The sequence below is a fragment of the Psammomys obesus genome, unplaced genomic scaffold (assembly GCF_907164565.1).
Source record: "Psammomys obesus unplaced genomic scaffold, mPsaObe1.curated_primary_1811, whole genome shotgun sequence".
Taxonomy (NCBI): Eukaryota; Metazoa; Chordata; class Mammalia; order Rodentia; family Muridae; genus Psammomys; species Psammomys obesus.
Window position 1 is genome coordinate 979,844 of NW_026585691.1, and position 15,258 is coordinate 995,101.

Genomic DNA, 15,258 nt, shown 5'->3' on the forward strand with positions numbered 1-15,258 from the left:
TCAGGTCTCATCAGGACTGCCTGGATTCTTTTCCCCTGGGGGCGGGCTAGGTCACCCCACAAGCAGAAAGATATGCATGGTATATACTAACTTACAAGCAGATAACAGCCATATAATAAAGGATAGACATACTAAAATCTACAGACCTAAAGAAACTAAGCAACAAGGAGGACCCTAGGGAAGATGTTTAATTCTCATTCAGAAGGCAAACAGGATGGACACCAGAAGCGGTAGAACAGAAGAAACAGGATGGGAGCCTACCACAGATGTCCTCTGAAAGACTCTATCCAGCATGGGATCAAAGCAGATGAGGAGACTCACAGGCAAAGTTTGGGCAGAGCATAGGAAGAAGAGAGGGTTAGAAGGACCTGGAGGGGACAAGATCTCTATAAGGAGACCAAGAAAGCCAAAAAAAAAAAAAAAAAAAAAAAAAAAAAAAAAAAAAAAAAAAAAAAATCTGGGCCCAGGGAGACTTTCAGAGACTGATGAATCAATCAAGGTCCATTAAGGGAGAGGACTTAGACCTCCTGCTCAAATGTAGCCCATGGGTAGCTCAGTCTCCATGTGGGTTCCCTAGCAAGGGGAGAAGAGACCATCTCTGATATGAACTTGGTTGCCTGCTCTTTGATCAGTATCAGTTATTTTTAAGAAAGAAAATTTAAAAACCAAAACACATATTTCCAGGGGCAGGGGATGGCTGAACAAAACGCCTGCTATGTAAGCATGTGCATGAGTTCCGATCTTCAGCACCCACATAAAAATTGGGCATGGAGGCATATACCTGCAACCCCAGAGGCAGGGGCAGGGGCAGGTGGCTCTCCACAGTTTGCTGGCTAACAGGCTAACCAAAATAGCAAGCTCTTGGTTCAGTGAGAGATCCTGTCTCAAAACATAAAACGGCCAGCGAGAGGACACTTAAAGTCAACCTTTGACCTCCTTATGTGCACATACATGCGTGCACTACTATTAACACATACACACACCATGTAGATTTTCAAATTGTAAAGATTTGATAAAGATGCCAGTTTTTAATTATACTTGATTTCCTTGTTTTAACTTTAAAATGCAAAAAAGAAGGAAAATAACAGATATGAGGGGAGAGGAAGAAAAAGCCACAGGAGTTATGATTGCTACATAGCTACAAACAAGACAGCACATGACTGTCAGTACCTTCATGCTGCTTAAAGAAGCAGAGACAGCAGCCACCACTGAGGTCAGGCAAGAAGAGGGTTTCTGCACTTCTGATTTACACTCAGTCTGCACAAAGGAGCTGAGTGAGCCATTTAGAACTGGTGACTTGTATGTGCTGACACTGACTGGGTTTTTACAGTGGATTCCTACCTCCCAGGTTAGGGCTTTTCTAAAGGCATCTCAAGTTCTGGAAGCAACAAAGGTGTGGCAGGAAAGGGACTGGCTGCAGCGTGACTTCCCAGAGTGCTCCTGAGCTTACCAGGAGCAAGAAATACAATCACTCTCTCTACAGAACCAAAGAGCAAAAGGAACAGAAACTACTTTAGAGACACAGAGGTAAAGACACAGACCTGTGGAGTGACAACTAGCTGTCTTATAAAATCCTCTGAACTTTCCAGGCAGCTTCAAATGCATGGCCAGCATTTGACAGACAATGCCACGATTGACTCTGAGTGGAGAAAACATACCCCAAAAGATAGCACAGCAAGTCTGATTCATAGCTCTCAATAAAACAGACCCCAAATATCTTTTGCTTTATTTATTAAGCTGGAATCTTCCACCATAATGTGGTAACAGAAAAAACAAAAACAAAAACAAAAACAGAAACAGCTCCATCCCAAAGACTAAAGGTAAACTTTTAAGTGGTTCTTGATTTAACATATTAATGAAATTAATGGGGACAATGAAAAGGAATTTAATTATGGATTAGCAAAGAATATGTTTTTTGTTTATTGTCTGCCTGTGTTAAAGAGAATAAGCATGTGACTCTTATAAATCATTAAAATAAAAATGCTCAATTAATTCTATTTTATATGTAAAGGCCTGACAGAACAGAGTCCAGACGAGACCTTCGCTTCACAAATCGAAGCAATAATGCTTTCAGAAGGCGTCACACTCCATGAGCAGACAATTGGGGAGATTTAGTAAATCCCACTTTATAGAGCAGAGACTAATCGGAAAACACAAGCCAGTCAAATGTTTCTTATGAACTGTTGACACTCTATCAATGCTGAATCAATTGGTGGCATTTACTCTGAGTGACAGAAAAGAAATAAATATTTATATCACATAACCTATATCAATGAACCCAGGCAGAAAGCTATTTCTAACATGTCAATATTTGATTATCTTGAAGAATCATGTCCCTTTCTGTTAATGATTAATATGAATTCCTTATGAAATCTAAGTGGAGGCTAGTGGGAAGGCAAATCATTATTAATGCTTGAGAGCTTAAACCAGTAAAATAAAACTAGCACTAAAATAAAATCAACTGTTCAAGTATCGTTAAATGTGACTTCCATCTTCCATATCAAATGGTTGGTGTTCAGCCCCGAGGTTACCGACGCCCATGTCATCTGCAGGACTCCTCCACAATGCACTCTCACCCTCGGCTCCTCACAGCACCAAAGGAGGGCTTAGTTATAGCAGGCGTCGGGGAAGCGCAAAGAGGAGCAACACCCTGGCTCTCGTTTCTATTTATTTATTTTACTTATTAAAGTAAACGCAAACATAAAATAAGCTTATTCTTAAAAATAAGACGAGACTGTCATAATGTTGACTTCAGCATTAGCACTTTCCCAGAGAAAGCAATAAACATAAGTGTTAAAAACCATTGTCGGGCTCATCTCCCACTGCAGACACCCTCATAACTGACACTACTATGATATTTGTGGGGATGTGTTTGTTGTCAAAAAATGAGGGGCATATCAGAATGCTGGTGTGTATGCGTGTGTGTGTGTGTGTGTGTGTGTGTACGTGTGTGTGTGTGTGTGTGTATGCATATAGCATGAAGAAAGTGTTTTTCATTTCAGAAAGAGGACTATAAGACAGGCTATTTTCCATTGCCTAGGTTGCATAAATGTACTTAAAACTCCTTAATTTATGTCTACTTTGAAATATATTTTCCAGCTGAAGAACACAGTGACTTATACATGAGTTGTAATTAGTATTAGAATGTAACCACACTGAAGCTATGTAAATGGCCTGAGCTCATATTTCGGCTTTGTTCACACTGGCTCTACACACATGACCGGCACAGGGGACACAGGTGCAGACCTTGGTCTAAACAAACCTTCGGCTGCTTCAAGGTCAAAGACATGGGCTAATGCAGTCAAACGTCTGGAGGCTGAGAGTAGAGCCCCATGTGCGAGGAGCTGGGGTTTGAACCCTAGCAAGCACAGCCTGTCTACCACAGAATTTGAGACTACCAGGATTACACTAGGCACAACACTACGCCAGAGCCTCCTCCACAGTACACTGAACATTCAAGGACTAGAGTTCACACATACTGGCTGACAGGCTGTCAGAACCAGATCAACTCAATTTTTTGTTAACTATTCAAAAGACTGTGTGCCAAACTTCCAGAAGTACTTCCACACGCCCTGTTTTAGGACACGCACATCTATCAGGCACAGCGTTACAGGTGCTATTAAAGGATGAGCATGAGGACCCATCTTTGTCCTCTTGACATGCTCCACTACAAGTCTTTGATTCATGAAATGCCAATGAGGCTTGGAGAGGTCGGCGTGTGAAGGCACTGAATAAGCATCTGAGATAATTAAGATCTCAGCCTTCGAAACATGGACGGAAGTGAACAGCAGTTAAGAAAATCAATAAGAGTCTTTTATTTGCGGTGACACAGATGTCTCAGTCAATAGAGCCTAATAGGCAGGCTTGATGGCAATGGACAGGCGCTGCCTGCAAGGCTATCAAAGGGCTTCACTGTACCAAACATTAAAACGCGTTTATGTTGCTACTGAGGAATTGCAGGCCCCATAGGTAGCTTCATTTACCAGTGAATGTTTAAAGGCACTATAGTACTTCAGAAGTAGTATACTTGAATCAAAATTAGTGAAAAATAAGTGGCTTGCAGGCATGTTTGTCCTTCCCTGGATGGGTTAGGTCATTCAGTTTCAGATGGCCCATCAACGAGGCAAACCAAGGTTCCCTGAAGCCCAGGGCCTCGTGTGTAATGGTCTACCCTACCCGGCCTCAATCCCACAGCCAGTATTGGTCCCTGGACAAAAGAGGAGCTAAGGCTGGAAAGTAACAGTTTTCCCTTTTGTCTCCAAAGATAATGAAAGAAACAGTCATTCAAAACACAGGGCACTGTCAACAACCCACAGGTTGACGACTTGTTCAGAACTGATTAACTTTTTTAAACTGAGGTGGCGGTGTGGTGTGTGCACACTGCCTCAATCTGCTGGAGTGAAACCCATTAGCTCAGGTTGGAAAACATGCTGAAGATTGTTCTGCCAATCAAATTAAGCTGTGGCATTCATTTATGACAAGAAAAGCGCAGACTCTTCATCATTTAATACTTACTATGGCTACCCTCTGGACAGCCACAGAGTAATATTCTGAAGTACAGTATGCAACAATACCTACCTGGCCATTAGCCAGTATCTTTCTCAGTTCAGCCGAGGACTTCTTCAAGCTGCAAAGAAAAGATAGGTCAGTGGCAAGGTCACCAACACCTCTCAACACCACGGCAAATTCCAGACCAAGGGTTGAAGATGTGGCTCAGGCAACAGATTGCTTGCTTAGCACGAAACAGGCCCCGGGGTTGATCAGGAACCAGGTAAAGAGGGTGTGGTGAGTGGCACACACCTATAATTCCAGAAAGCAAGAGGAACAGCAAGTAGTTCAAGGTCATCCTCAGCTACATAAGGAGTTTGAGGCCAGCTAAGCATTGTGAGAACTTATCTAATAATTAATAATAATAATAATTAATCCAGACTGAAATATACCTGTTCTTTGAGGTACAGACTGTTCTCCTTCACTGTATAAGAGGCTTTTCTTTTGTTGTTGTTCCTATTCTAAGTAACTGGTAGAACGCCAAAGACATCATGGAGGACAGAAGCCCTGGTGAGTCTTCAGAGAGTGGAAGCAGACTATACAGAGGAACGGAAGCAACTCCATGATGAGTTTGTGTGGTTTTACACCTGATGCACAAAATACTGAACACCTTCTCAGAACGTTCCCAGATGACAGATAACAGAACTTCAAATGTCAAAAAACATATGGGTTACGCTCTGGTCTCTGACTACAAATAAGAGTTATGACACACTGGATTTCCTGGGAACAAACACACAGTAGCCATTGTCAGTGGCTATGAGACCTGGGTTCTATTACCTCTCCTCCTGGAAAGGTTGCATATGGTCCCACTATGAAATGGCATCTTAGTATCAGGCAGAAATCTGTGAAAGCCAAATGTGGACTAAAACTGTCTACACTGTGAACCACAATAAACCTTTCCTCCTATTAGCAGATTACCTCAGATATTTGTTACAAGAGCAGAAGATAACACATTATACAAACATTTCTGCAGATGGTTTAGTGCTTTTTGGTCAAAATGCTGAAGAAAGAGGGATGGCTGTCTGAAGCTCTGAAGTTCTCAAGCCTCTCCACAGCCAGCCCACTAAGCATTAAGGGATATAAAGGAGCACCTCCCAGGCTGGAAAGATGTCTCAGTGGTTAAGAGGACTAGCTGTTCTTTCAAAAGACCTAGGTTTGGTTCCCAGCTCCGACATGGAGAATCACAACTGTCTTAAACTTCAGGTCGGGGGGGGGGGGGGGGGGGGGGGGGGGGGGGGCGGGGGGGGTCTGGCGCCCTCTTCTGGCCTCTGCAGGCACTGCCATGTACATGATGCATAGACATTGTACAAGCAGTTAAAACACTGGTACACAGATAAATAGATCAATCGATAGATTGATTGCAGATAGATAGGCAGGCAGACAGACAGCTGATAAACAGATAGGCAGGTAGGCAGACAGATGACGGATCTTTTTTTAAAATGGCATCTCCCAAACTGCTATTCTAGACTGTAAAATGTAGAGCTCACCAGCAACATCCTTAACTGTCCGCTCCATGCTCTCTCTGACAGATAAACGACGCCCTTTGTCATTACCAGTGTGGTTCTTTTTTCTCCCACACTCTCACCTGAGACTGAACGCTCCCTGAGTACACAGACCTCAGCGCATTCTATTGTGGTCTTCCTTGCCCCTGGGCAGCCAAGTGCTAAGTGTTCAAGAAATGGTGGTCACTGCTACTGTGGCGGGTACACAGTACCACGGAAAGACATACCGAGCGAAACACATCAGAAAGCAAATGGGATCAGGCCCTAACCTGAACCACACTGGCATTCCACACGACATCTCTAATACATAACACTTGAGACGATCTCAGACTCAACTGGTCGCTCAGCCCAGATCATTTTCTCTACACACTCCTTACAATTCTGCTGTGGTCCCACACAGACTAATGGGCCTCAGTTCCTACTTTTTAAAACTCTCTAAGAAAGGCCTTCACCTAAGGATTCTCGGCTGATAACAACCTCCAGAGTCCAATCTGCCCAGGGGAACAGTCAAGAATTTTGTAGACTGGAACTAAAGATGTAGTCAGTACATACCAAAAAGTGAACAGCTGCCTCAAACCCAGTCCAATTACTAACATGGTCATGGCAGCTCGAATCAGAATGCTGAGCAATAGGACAGGCTACAGCACATCCTCCTGAGGCAGCCCTCACAGGGACTACCTCCTTTATGTACAGTTATTACCCCTAACTTACGGAGAAAAGACACAGATCTTGTCCACATTCAGACCATCACTTATGCACACACACACTTGTCTAGAAAATATTTAAATCTTTGTATTTCCATAAATGACTTCCAAACAACCAAAGCCTCTGCTATGATCTCCCCACAGATAGTCCATTATGTCATAAGCTTAAATAATAATATTTTAATTCATGGCACTTAAAAAATGTCTTTCATCCAAGAAAGAAAATGTGATTCCTTAACACAGCTTCATCAATCTTACACTAGCAGTGGATGGCAAAGAGCTTAATCATCCTAATTTTATAGAAGAAGAAGGCCAAGCTGTTTAAAGCGGCATTGGCAGTGCGATTCGAATCAGTGATTATGACCTAGGAAACCATGTGTTAATAAGCTCAGTCTAACAAATGGTCATTCACCTATGCCAAAAAACAAGTCTCAGCATGAAAAAACAACAACAACAACAACAACAAAAAACTTCACCTAGGAAATTTGTTTTGTAGCCTGATTATTCAATATTTCATTTGTTTTTAAGAACTTGAGTTACCAAAACCTCTTTTTAAAATGCTTTAAAATTTAAATGCACCTAATTGTAACCTGGCTATACTTGAGGAAAGACACTGAGCTATCTATCCAAAGAGTAAAAGAATAAAAACACAGGGCCATGGGCTAGCGAGATGCTCAGGGGTTGAGAGCACTGGCTGCTCTTGAGAGGACCTGGCTCCACTCCCAGCACCCACCCACTCTGTGTATAACCTCTGTCTAACCACCTGGAACTGCAGTTCCAGGGCACCTGAGGCTCCTCTGGGCTCCACAGGTGCTTGCATGCACATGGTGCACATACACCCATACACAGTTTTTGTTAAGGTAGAGTTGGGCACGGTTGCTCGTATCCACAATCCCAGCACTCAGAAGATGGAGGGGGGAAGATTGCTGTGATTTCAAGATCAACATGGATTGCATGGTGAGTTCTAGGCATGTCTGGTCTACACTACAAGATGCTATCTCAGAATTTAAAAAGAAATACAAAGTAATGAGACCAGAGGTGATGTCACAAAAACAGAGTAAGTTGGGAGACTGAATCTGAGGGAGAGCTGACCACGATGCAAGTTTACACAGCTACCGGCTACCCACTCACTCATTCAACAAGCATGCAGGGCTATGCCTCAGGCCAGGCTGCAGTCACTGTCCCCACAGAGCACTGAAGGACCAATGTGCTCACTGCTACAGTCGAAAGAAGAGGGGCAGGGTACAGCAATCCACACAGGGCCACCCACTCTAGTGTGATGGGTGGGTGGCAATCAAGAACAGCTTTCAGAAGATAATTTGGCCCTCAAAGATGGTCAAGATTAGCCAAACTGAGAAGGAAGTTAGGGAAAGAGAATGAGGCAGCAACAGACAGATGCACAGGCTCAGTGGTGAGAGGTGCCACATGTTCACCAGCAAGGCGGAAGTGCACAGAGCACCTATATGCAAACACCACCACTCAAGACCCATCCTGAGGGCAAAAGCACAAGGTTCCAGTTTGGAGTTGGCTTATTCCCGAAGAGTCGTTATGTTAAGAGACTGACTGGGTCCTCAGTGTGTCAATGTTGAGGGTATTGGCCTTGAAACGATTCCAGGGGGAGGTACTTATGTCAATTGGAGGTGTGACCTCAAAAGGAATCTCAGAACCCAGTCTCACTCTCTCTGGTTCCCTGTATGTCACTCTGAATGAGGAAACACAGTCACAAAGAGTCATTACCACAGCCTGTCTTGGGCCATTGGAGCTTCAATCCCTCAAACTGTGAGTTAAGTAAACTTTTTATCCTACCAGAGTAGGCTATCTCATCATGTTGGGTATCCCATGATGGTGAAGAGGAGCCGAGTAATACAATTGGCAAGACTGTCTTAGCTAAGGTACAGGAGACCCACAGGAGACTGTGGGGAATTCCCTGAAGCATCTTTGCAGCCACAGGATTGCTGCAAATGCAGAGCTCTAGGAAGGTGCAGGCTGCTGGAAGGATGAGGAGCAGGTGTGAGAGAGAAGGCGGCCGAAGGTGGGGAGAGAGGGAACAGCCACATTCTGGGGGGAAAGCTCAATCTTGACAAATGGGTACTGAAGGGTGACAAATGCCAGCTGAAAAAAAAAAAAAAAAAAAGAACCTCTTAAGATATACCTGATAAAAACAAAGGGCAGCCTCGGCCCGGGAAGTCCATCCCTAGCCCAGGGTTGTCAGGAAGAACCTGGGTATCTGTTTGTCAAAGGACAGCAGTCAAGCATCAAAGGAGAGCAAGAATAAGGCTGTGCCTTCCCTCTCCCTGCTCCCCACAGGAAGGATTTCTACAAATGCGGGCTGGCTTGCCCTCTGCTATCAGAGTCCTCTCTGGCTCTTCAGGCCAGGATAAGAAAGGAAGGCACCGATGGGCCTTCCAAGCCCCTCCTCCTGTCTACATCCTTGCTTCCCACCGCTTGAGGTGTTCTCCCTAGCATCCTACACCCCTGCCCTAACCCATTACCTCTCCTTGTGCTCCTGCCAACTGACAAGCACGCTGAGCTCCTTCACCTCAGGGCCTTTCCTTAGGCATCTCTTTCTAACTGGAATGTCTTTACTGTGATATAACTTGGTCCTCCTTGTGTATCAGCTCTAGATGGAAGCATTACATTCCCCAAGGAGCCAGCTCTGAGTACTCAGTTTAAATGGAAGCACGTTCCTGACTCTACTGTTTCTCTTTATGCATTTGCTTCCTTCACATAACTATTGCCATATCATATTCCTAGGACAGCAACTAATGAGTAAGAGGCACTCAATAAATACCTGCTGATTAGTTATCAACCCGGGGCACTGAACATGGCCAATGTAGGGTGACATATTAAAACACCCGCAGGACTTTTCAATTAACATTCTTCCCATGATAGGAACCACCATCCTAACTATCTAGGAGGCTGCCATATCCCAACGTGAAGATGCTGGCATGAAACCGTGAGACAATCAGGTGGTGAAGTTCTATCCAATCTAAGACTCTTACTATAATTCACGAAGAGACACGACAGTTTTTACAGCAAGCTAATTCTCACTTGCAGCTACAATGCCTGTGGAAGACTGGAAAATAACACTGCTTCTACGACTGGAAATCTTTTCAACTCCATCTGGCTTTTTAGTGTCATAATGAAAGTGTACCCTTAAACACCACGGAAAAGCCTTGCCCTTCGCCAGGGCTCACTTGCTGTTTGAATGCACACCACCTTTTCTGGAATCAGGGGTACCAGTGAGATGTTCTGCCTTCTTGCTCTGTGAACATGCAGTCCCACCCTCAGGCTTCCAGGGCCATGGCTCACATGTCCAGGCAGTATGAAACAAAGTGAATGCAAAGCCCTCTGTGGAGAAGCAAAAACCTGGCCCACAAGACCAGGCAGATAATACGCTGGTGACTAGTTAGCTAGCTGTACTCTAAGATGGGATCAACCATTAAAGAGACACCCTTCAGAGCCTGTGTTGTCAGCTGGAAGGTTAGTGGGTAGGCACTGATACCACAGTAAAATATTCAGAGAAGCAGCTTTGGAGGAGGAGCTTAGAGGAGGGTCAAGTGGGGTTGTGAAGATGGTGTGGTGGTACACATCAATAACTCTAGCTCCTGGAAGGATAGGGTAGGGGAATGAGGCCTATCTAGGCTATACAGCAACAGTCTTAAAAATTAAAGAAAAAATACAGGCTGAGAGCTGGCTCAGTGGTTAAGAGTACTTGGTGCTCTTACAGAGAATGCCTATTTGGTTCCCAGCTCCCAGGTAGAGGCTCATAATTCCATAGTTCTGGCCTCCGAGTATCCTGGGCACACATGTGTTATATATTCATACATTCAAGCAAATACTCATACATATAAAATAAAAAGGGCCGTAGGAGCAGAGAGTCTCCCTGTGGTTCCGTTACTAGGAGGCAATCACTCCTGCAGGTGTTCCCACCATGAGGACAGGGGCCAACAAAGAACCCTCATCCCAGCCTGGGCCAGGCTGGCTGGACTTTCAGCCTCTAAAACTGGAAGCCAGACTCGACTCAGAAACTCACAGGCAAAGACTGTGGGTAAAGGAAGACAGAAAGGTGAGAGGGCAAATTGAAACCTAAACTGCTCCTTGCCCCACAAAAGGCTATGCACACACTGACTGAAGGCCAAAGGTCAGGAACCTTCAGTGCAGGCCGGAAGAAGGGTCTCCTGGATCTGTCAGCTCCTCAGCCACCACTGTGACTACAGCACTGAGCAACCGCCTTCCAGGATCACAAGTGAAGGAGCAGGCTGCTTACTGGCAAGCTAACTGAACACCTGATTGGAGCCATGGTGTGGCGGTTAAGTTCAGGCTTAAGATCTGTCCCAGTGTGGGGTGATGCTAGCACAAATTAACAAAAACAATCTTCCTATTACAGCAGTTTTTATCTCCTGGACAACCAAAGATGCCATTAATGAGCAGCACTGCCAGTCAAGTTAAATGTCACCATCTGACTCTTTTCCTGACTCTGCCTGGTAAAGACGCCAGAGGATAATAACCCTGTCAAGAGATGGGCAAGCAAGCCAGACTGAACAAGTATCACACAGCGTGTAACTAACTGGATCACGACTTGAAACAGGTACAGAACAGGCTGTAGAATTTGGAGACTCAGGGAAAACTACTCTAGAACAAAATTAATAGTTTAACATGTCAGTTTCAGCTTTTGTCTCTCTATTATTTGTTTATTGTGCATGAGTGTGTGGTGTAGGTGTGGGGGGTATATGTACACATATCTGTGCACATGTGAAAGCCAGTGTGTCTTCCGCCATGGCTCAGAGTCTTGTCTTTTGTAGTAGAACTTCTCACTGAGCTTGCAGCTCACGGATGTCTCAGGCTCCTCACAAACATGTGATGCCACATCTGGATTTTAGATGGGTGCACCACCCTGTGCTACCAGTGAGACATTCCTAGCCCTCCAGATGCTTCTTCATCACATGTTTAAAGCACAAAGCTTCCTCCACTTTATAGAGCGATTCTAAAATGGGTGCTGGGAATCCAAATGCAGGCTGCCATGCTTGCATGGCCGGCACTCTATCAACTGAGCCATCTCATCTGCCTCTAATTTCATCTTTCTTTATTAAATCTTTTCTCTCAAGCTAATATGCAGCAAGCTAGCTGGCTAGTCAACTTTCCTTTACAGCTACCTCCACTTTCTACCTTATAGAAAAGACAAGTGGTACACAAGCCTCTTCCCAGCACTCTCCCCTCCCCATCCCCCCAGGATCTGAGCAGGACACACTTCCTTTGTTTGTCCTTACCTATTGCTTGGGAGTGAATCTGAAACCACAGGGCTGGTATGCTGAGATGGACCAGCCCGAGTATTCACCTATAAATAAGAGAGAAGTTTGATCAACCTTGTGTTCCGAGGACACAGTTCTAATTAACCTATAATTCACCATACAACGTCTCATCTCACTATGAAGGTTAATTAGCTTGTTGCTAGACAGACCCACATTGGCATGTATTCAGTATCTAGGTTACAGAACTGTTCAACCCATGTATTACATAATCCACTGTCCCTGTCCTGTCATTGTTCAAATACTTAAACGGTGCTGAAAAAAAGGAGGAGCAGAGGGGTAGAAACCTCAGCTTGCTACCCAGAACAACATAGAAACAGGCTACCCATGGAAGCACGTTAAGCTTGTGTGTAGCGGTTAGTAGCAAACCTCAGGATGCCACCCCCTTCCAGCTCTACAACTGCCTCTCGTTCACTAGAAAATGAGGTGCAAGTAATTAATTATAAAACACTTGAGCCTAATAAAATAGCCAGCTTTTCTTTCAGATGTAAAGCCTTAAGCAGAAATCCAGAATTTAAAACATGCAGAACAATGAAAAGACATTAACTAGATATGTGTTTCAAGCATAAATATGCTGAGAGAAGAGGAAGGGCACCCTGTGTGCTTATGTGCTTAATTAATCTCCAAAATGAAGGCCATGTTCTCACTCAAATAAATCTTTGTGGAGAAGAGATCCCAGGATCATCCTGGAAAAACTGACTAACAAAACAACTCCAAATAATTGAAAAATATAGCACCAAGGGCCCAGGATCCAAGTACATACACATTGTAAGCAAATACAGATGTGCCCTTCCACCCCCAACACTAAAAATAAGGGGGGTAAAGATTGCTTGTCAGAGTTTGAGAAAGTGCAGTTTTATTTGACATTTCAATAAGTAGAACACAGCGTTACAAATCCATCTAACTTTACTGAAACAATTATTGAAATTCGTACCTTCAGGCCATGTATGTTCCGTTCCCCAGGAGGCTTGCAGGCTGAAACAGTAATTGACTAAATTGTAGAACACATCAGGGCCATTTACAAATTTGCTCAAAATGAATCGTTTAAAAAGAAATGAGGGTGACACCAAAATTAGCAGAGAGAAATGATTAAAAAGTGGCCCCCAAGACCCAAGGTGGGAATTATGAACCGGGTTTTTAACTTGCAGGAGTGAGCGTTTATAAATGCACAGAGCTTTCTGACACCACTTCATATGAATTCCAATTTCTGTTTAAAACATACCAAAACGCTAGCTGAGCTAAAAGGATGAAACTCATCCTGTGGCTCCGATTTCTGCAGTCTTCTCTCTAGTGAACTGCACAAGGGAGTCAAAGGGCATGCAGAACAGTAGGTTTCTGCTTTTGTTGCTTTAAAGGCATCGAGGGGTGGGAAAAGAGTCCTTGAATGCCAAAAAAGATTGCTAGACTCCACAATGGAATATGCAAGGCTGAGTGTATTCAAGTTTTGTGTAGCCATAAGCAATAAGACTTGTTAAAACAGATATGTAACTTAATGGGGATTCTTGCAAATCTTCATTATCTGTTCTTATCTGTTCATATTTAGCTCTGAAGGTAACACAGGGCCAGGAAAAATGACAGGAATTTCCCAGCACCACCCTGTGCTACCAGTGAGACATTTCTAGCCCTCCAGATGCTTCTTCATCACATTTTTAAAGCACAAAGCTTCCTCTCCACTTTATAGAGCGATTCTGTTCAAATGCTAGAGTGCCCTACAACAGGGTATTAAGAGGCTAATTGTTTAGGGAAGGGTGAATTTGATTTTTTTTTTTTTTTTTTTTACTTTCTCTATTTCTGACAACAGAAATCAAGCTGCTCAAGAAGATATACATGATAATTACAAGGTATGGGTAAGTTTCACTTGGGAACTTCAAGTGAATTTGAGTTTATTATATTATTAGGGCTGGAGAGGTGGCTCAGAGGCTATGAGCACTGGCTACTCTTCCAGAGGACCCAGATTCGATTTCCAGCACCCATATGGTGGCTCACAACCACTTCTAACCCCAGTTTTAAAGGATGGAACACCACTTCTGACCTTCTCTAGTTCCCATACACACATGGTACATGGACAGACGCTCAGGCACACACATATACATTAAATAAATATATTTTTAAATGATTCTTTTAGGTTATCATCCAAAAAAATAAAATTTTAAGTGCATAAGATACTTAATATATTAAGAATCCAAATCTTCTTTCCTTAAAATGCAAATTAACTCTTTGAACAAAGCAACAGCTACATACATCTGGTGCCTAACCCTTGAAAGATGCTCAGTATTTCCTTAAACTATTGTTTCTGCAGTAACCTGTGCAAGAAAAAGGTGGTGAGCCAAGGAATGAGAAAGACTCCAGCTGTCCTCACTAACCTTAACACTGCTTGCTTCTCAACTGCCTCTTCAAACCTTTGTGACTAGAAATCTAAACAGCTATGTTGCATTTAAAACCCTAGCAACCTCATACATCCTAACGTTAAAAAGGCAGTTACTATAATGGTAGCCAATTTTAATACTTATTAATATTTAACACAGCTCTGAGCCATAGGGAAGAGTTGGCCATGAACTAGGAGTGGAATACTATTCAAGACAACAGCCCTACTTGAAACAAAGAGAATATGTGATTAGCATAAAATCATTATCTCTGGCCCCGCCAACTTGCTAAGTTTAAAGATTCTTTTTCACACGGGGGCCTAGGCATGGACCCTTTAGAGCTTGAGACTGTCTGCCCAACCAGCAAGGCCCAAGGAACCTCTTGCCATGTGCACATTCTAACTGTACATTGTCCAAGTATGTACCTCTTACTGTGCTAAACACCAAGACCAAAAGCACCTTGGGGAGGAGAGGGTGTATTTTAGCTTACAGGTTACAGTCCATCAAGAGAGGCCAAGGCAGAGGCCACCGAGGATGCTTGCTGGCCTTCTTCCAGACTCCCAGGTGGCTACCTTCCTTATATAACCCAGCCAGTATGCCCGGCGCTGTCACTGCAAACTGCAGTCTAGTCCTCCTCCTTCAACTAGAAACCAGGACAATGCCCGCAGACATGCCAGTCTGATGGAGATAATTCCTCAGCTGAGCTTCCCCCTTCCCAGGAATTTCTAGTTTGTGTGACGTTAATAAAACGTAACTTGAACAAATATATATTTCATCACCCCACTCCTCTGCATCTGCAGTGAGGTCAGGTAGGAAAAAAAAAAAAAAAAAA

At 43.7% G+C, this 15,258-nt stretch overlaps 1 protein-coding gene across 1 annotated transcript in view; it reads right to left on the minus strand.

The window, feature by feature from the left end:
- Map2k5 (mitogen-activated protein kinase kinase 5) overlaps positions 1–15,258 on the minus strand; it is a 186,867-nt gene that overhangs the window by 169,751 nt on the left and 1,858 nt on the right. The window contains exons 2-4 of the mRNA XM_055596747.1: positions 12,998–13,054; positions 12,025–12,092; positions 4,579–4,627 (exon numbers count right to left, since the gene is read on the minus strand). Coding sequence (XP_055452722.1) covers positions 4,579–4,627; positions 12,025–12,092; positions 12,998–13,054 — 174 coding nt within the window. The remainder of the gene's footprint in view (positions 1–4,578; positions 4,628–12,024; positions 12,093–12,997; positions 13,055–15,258) is intronic.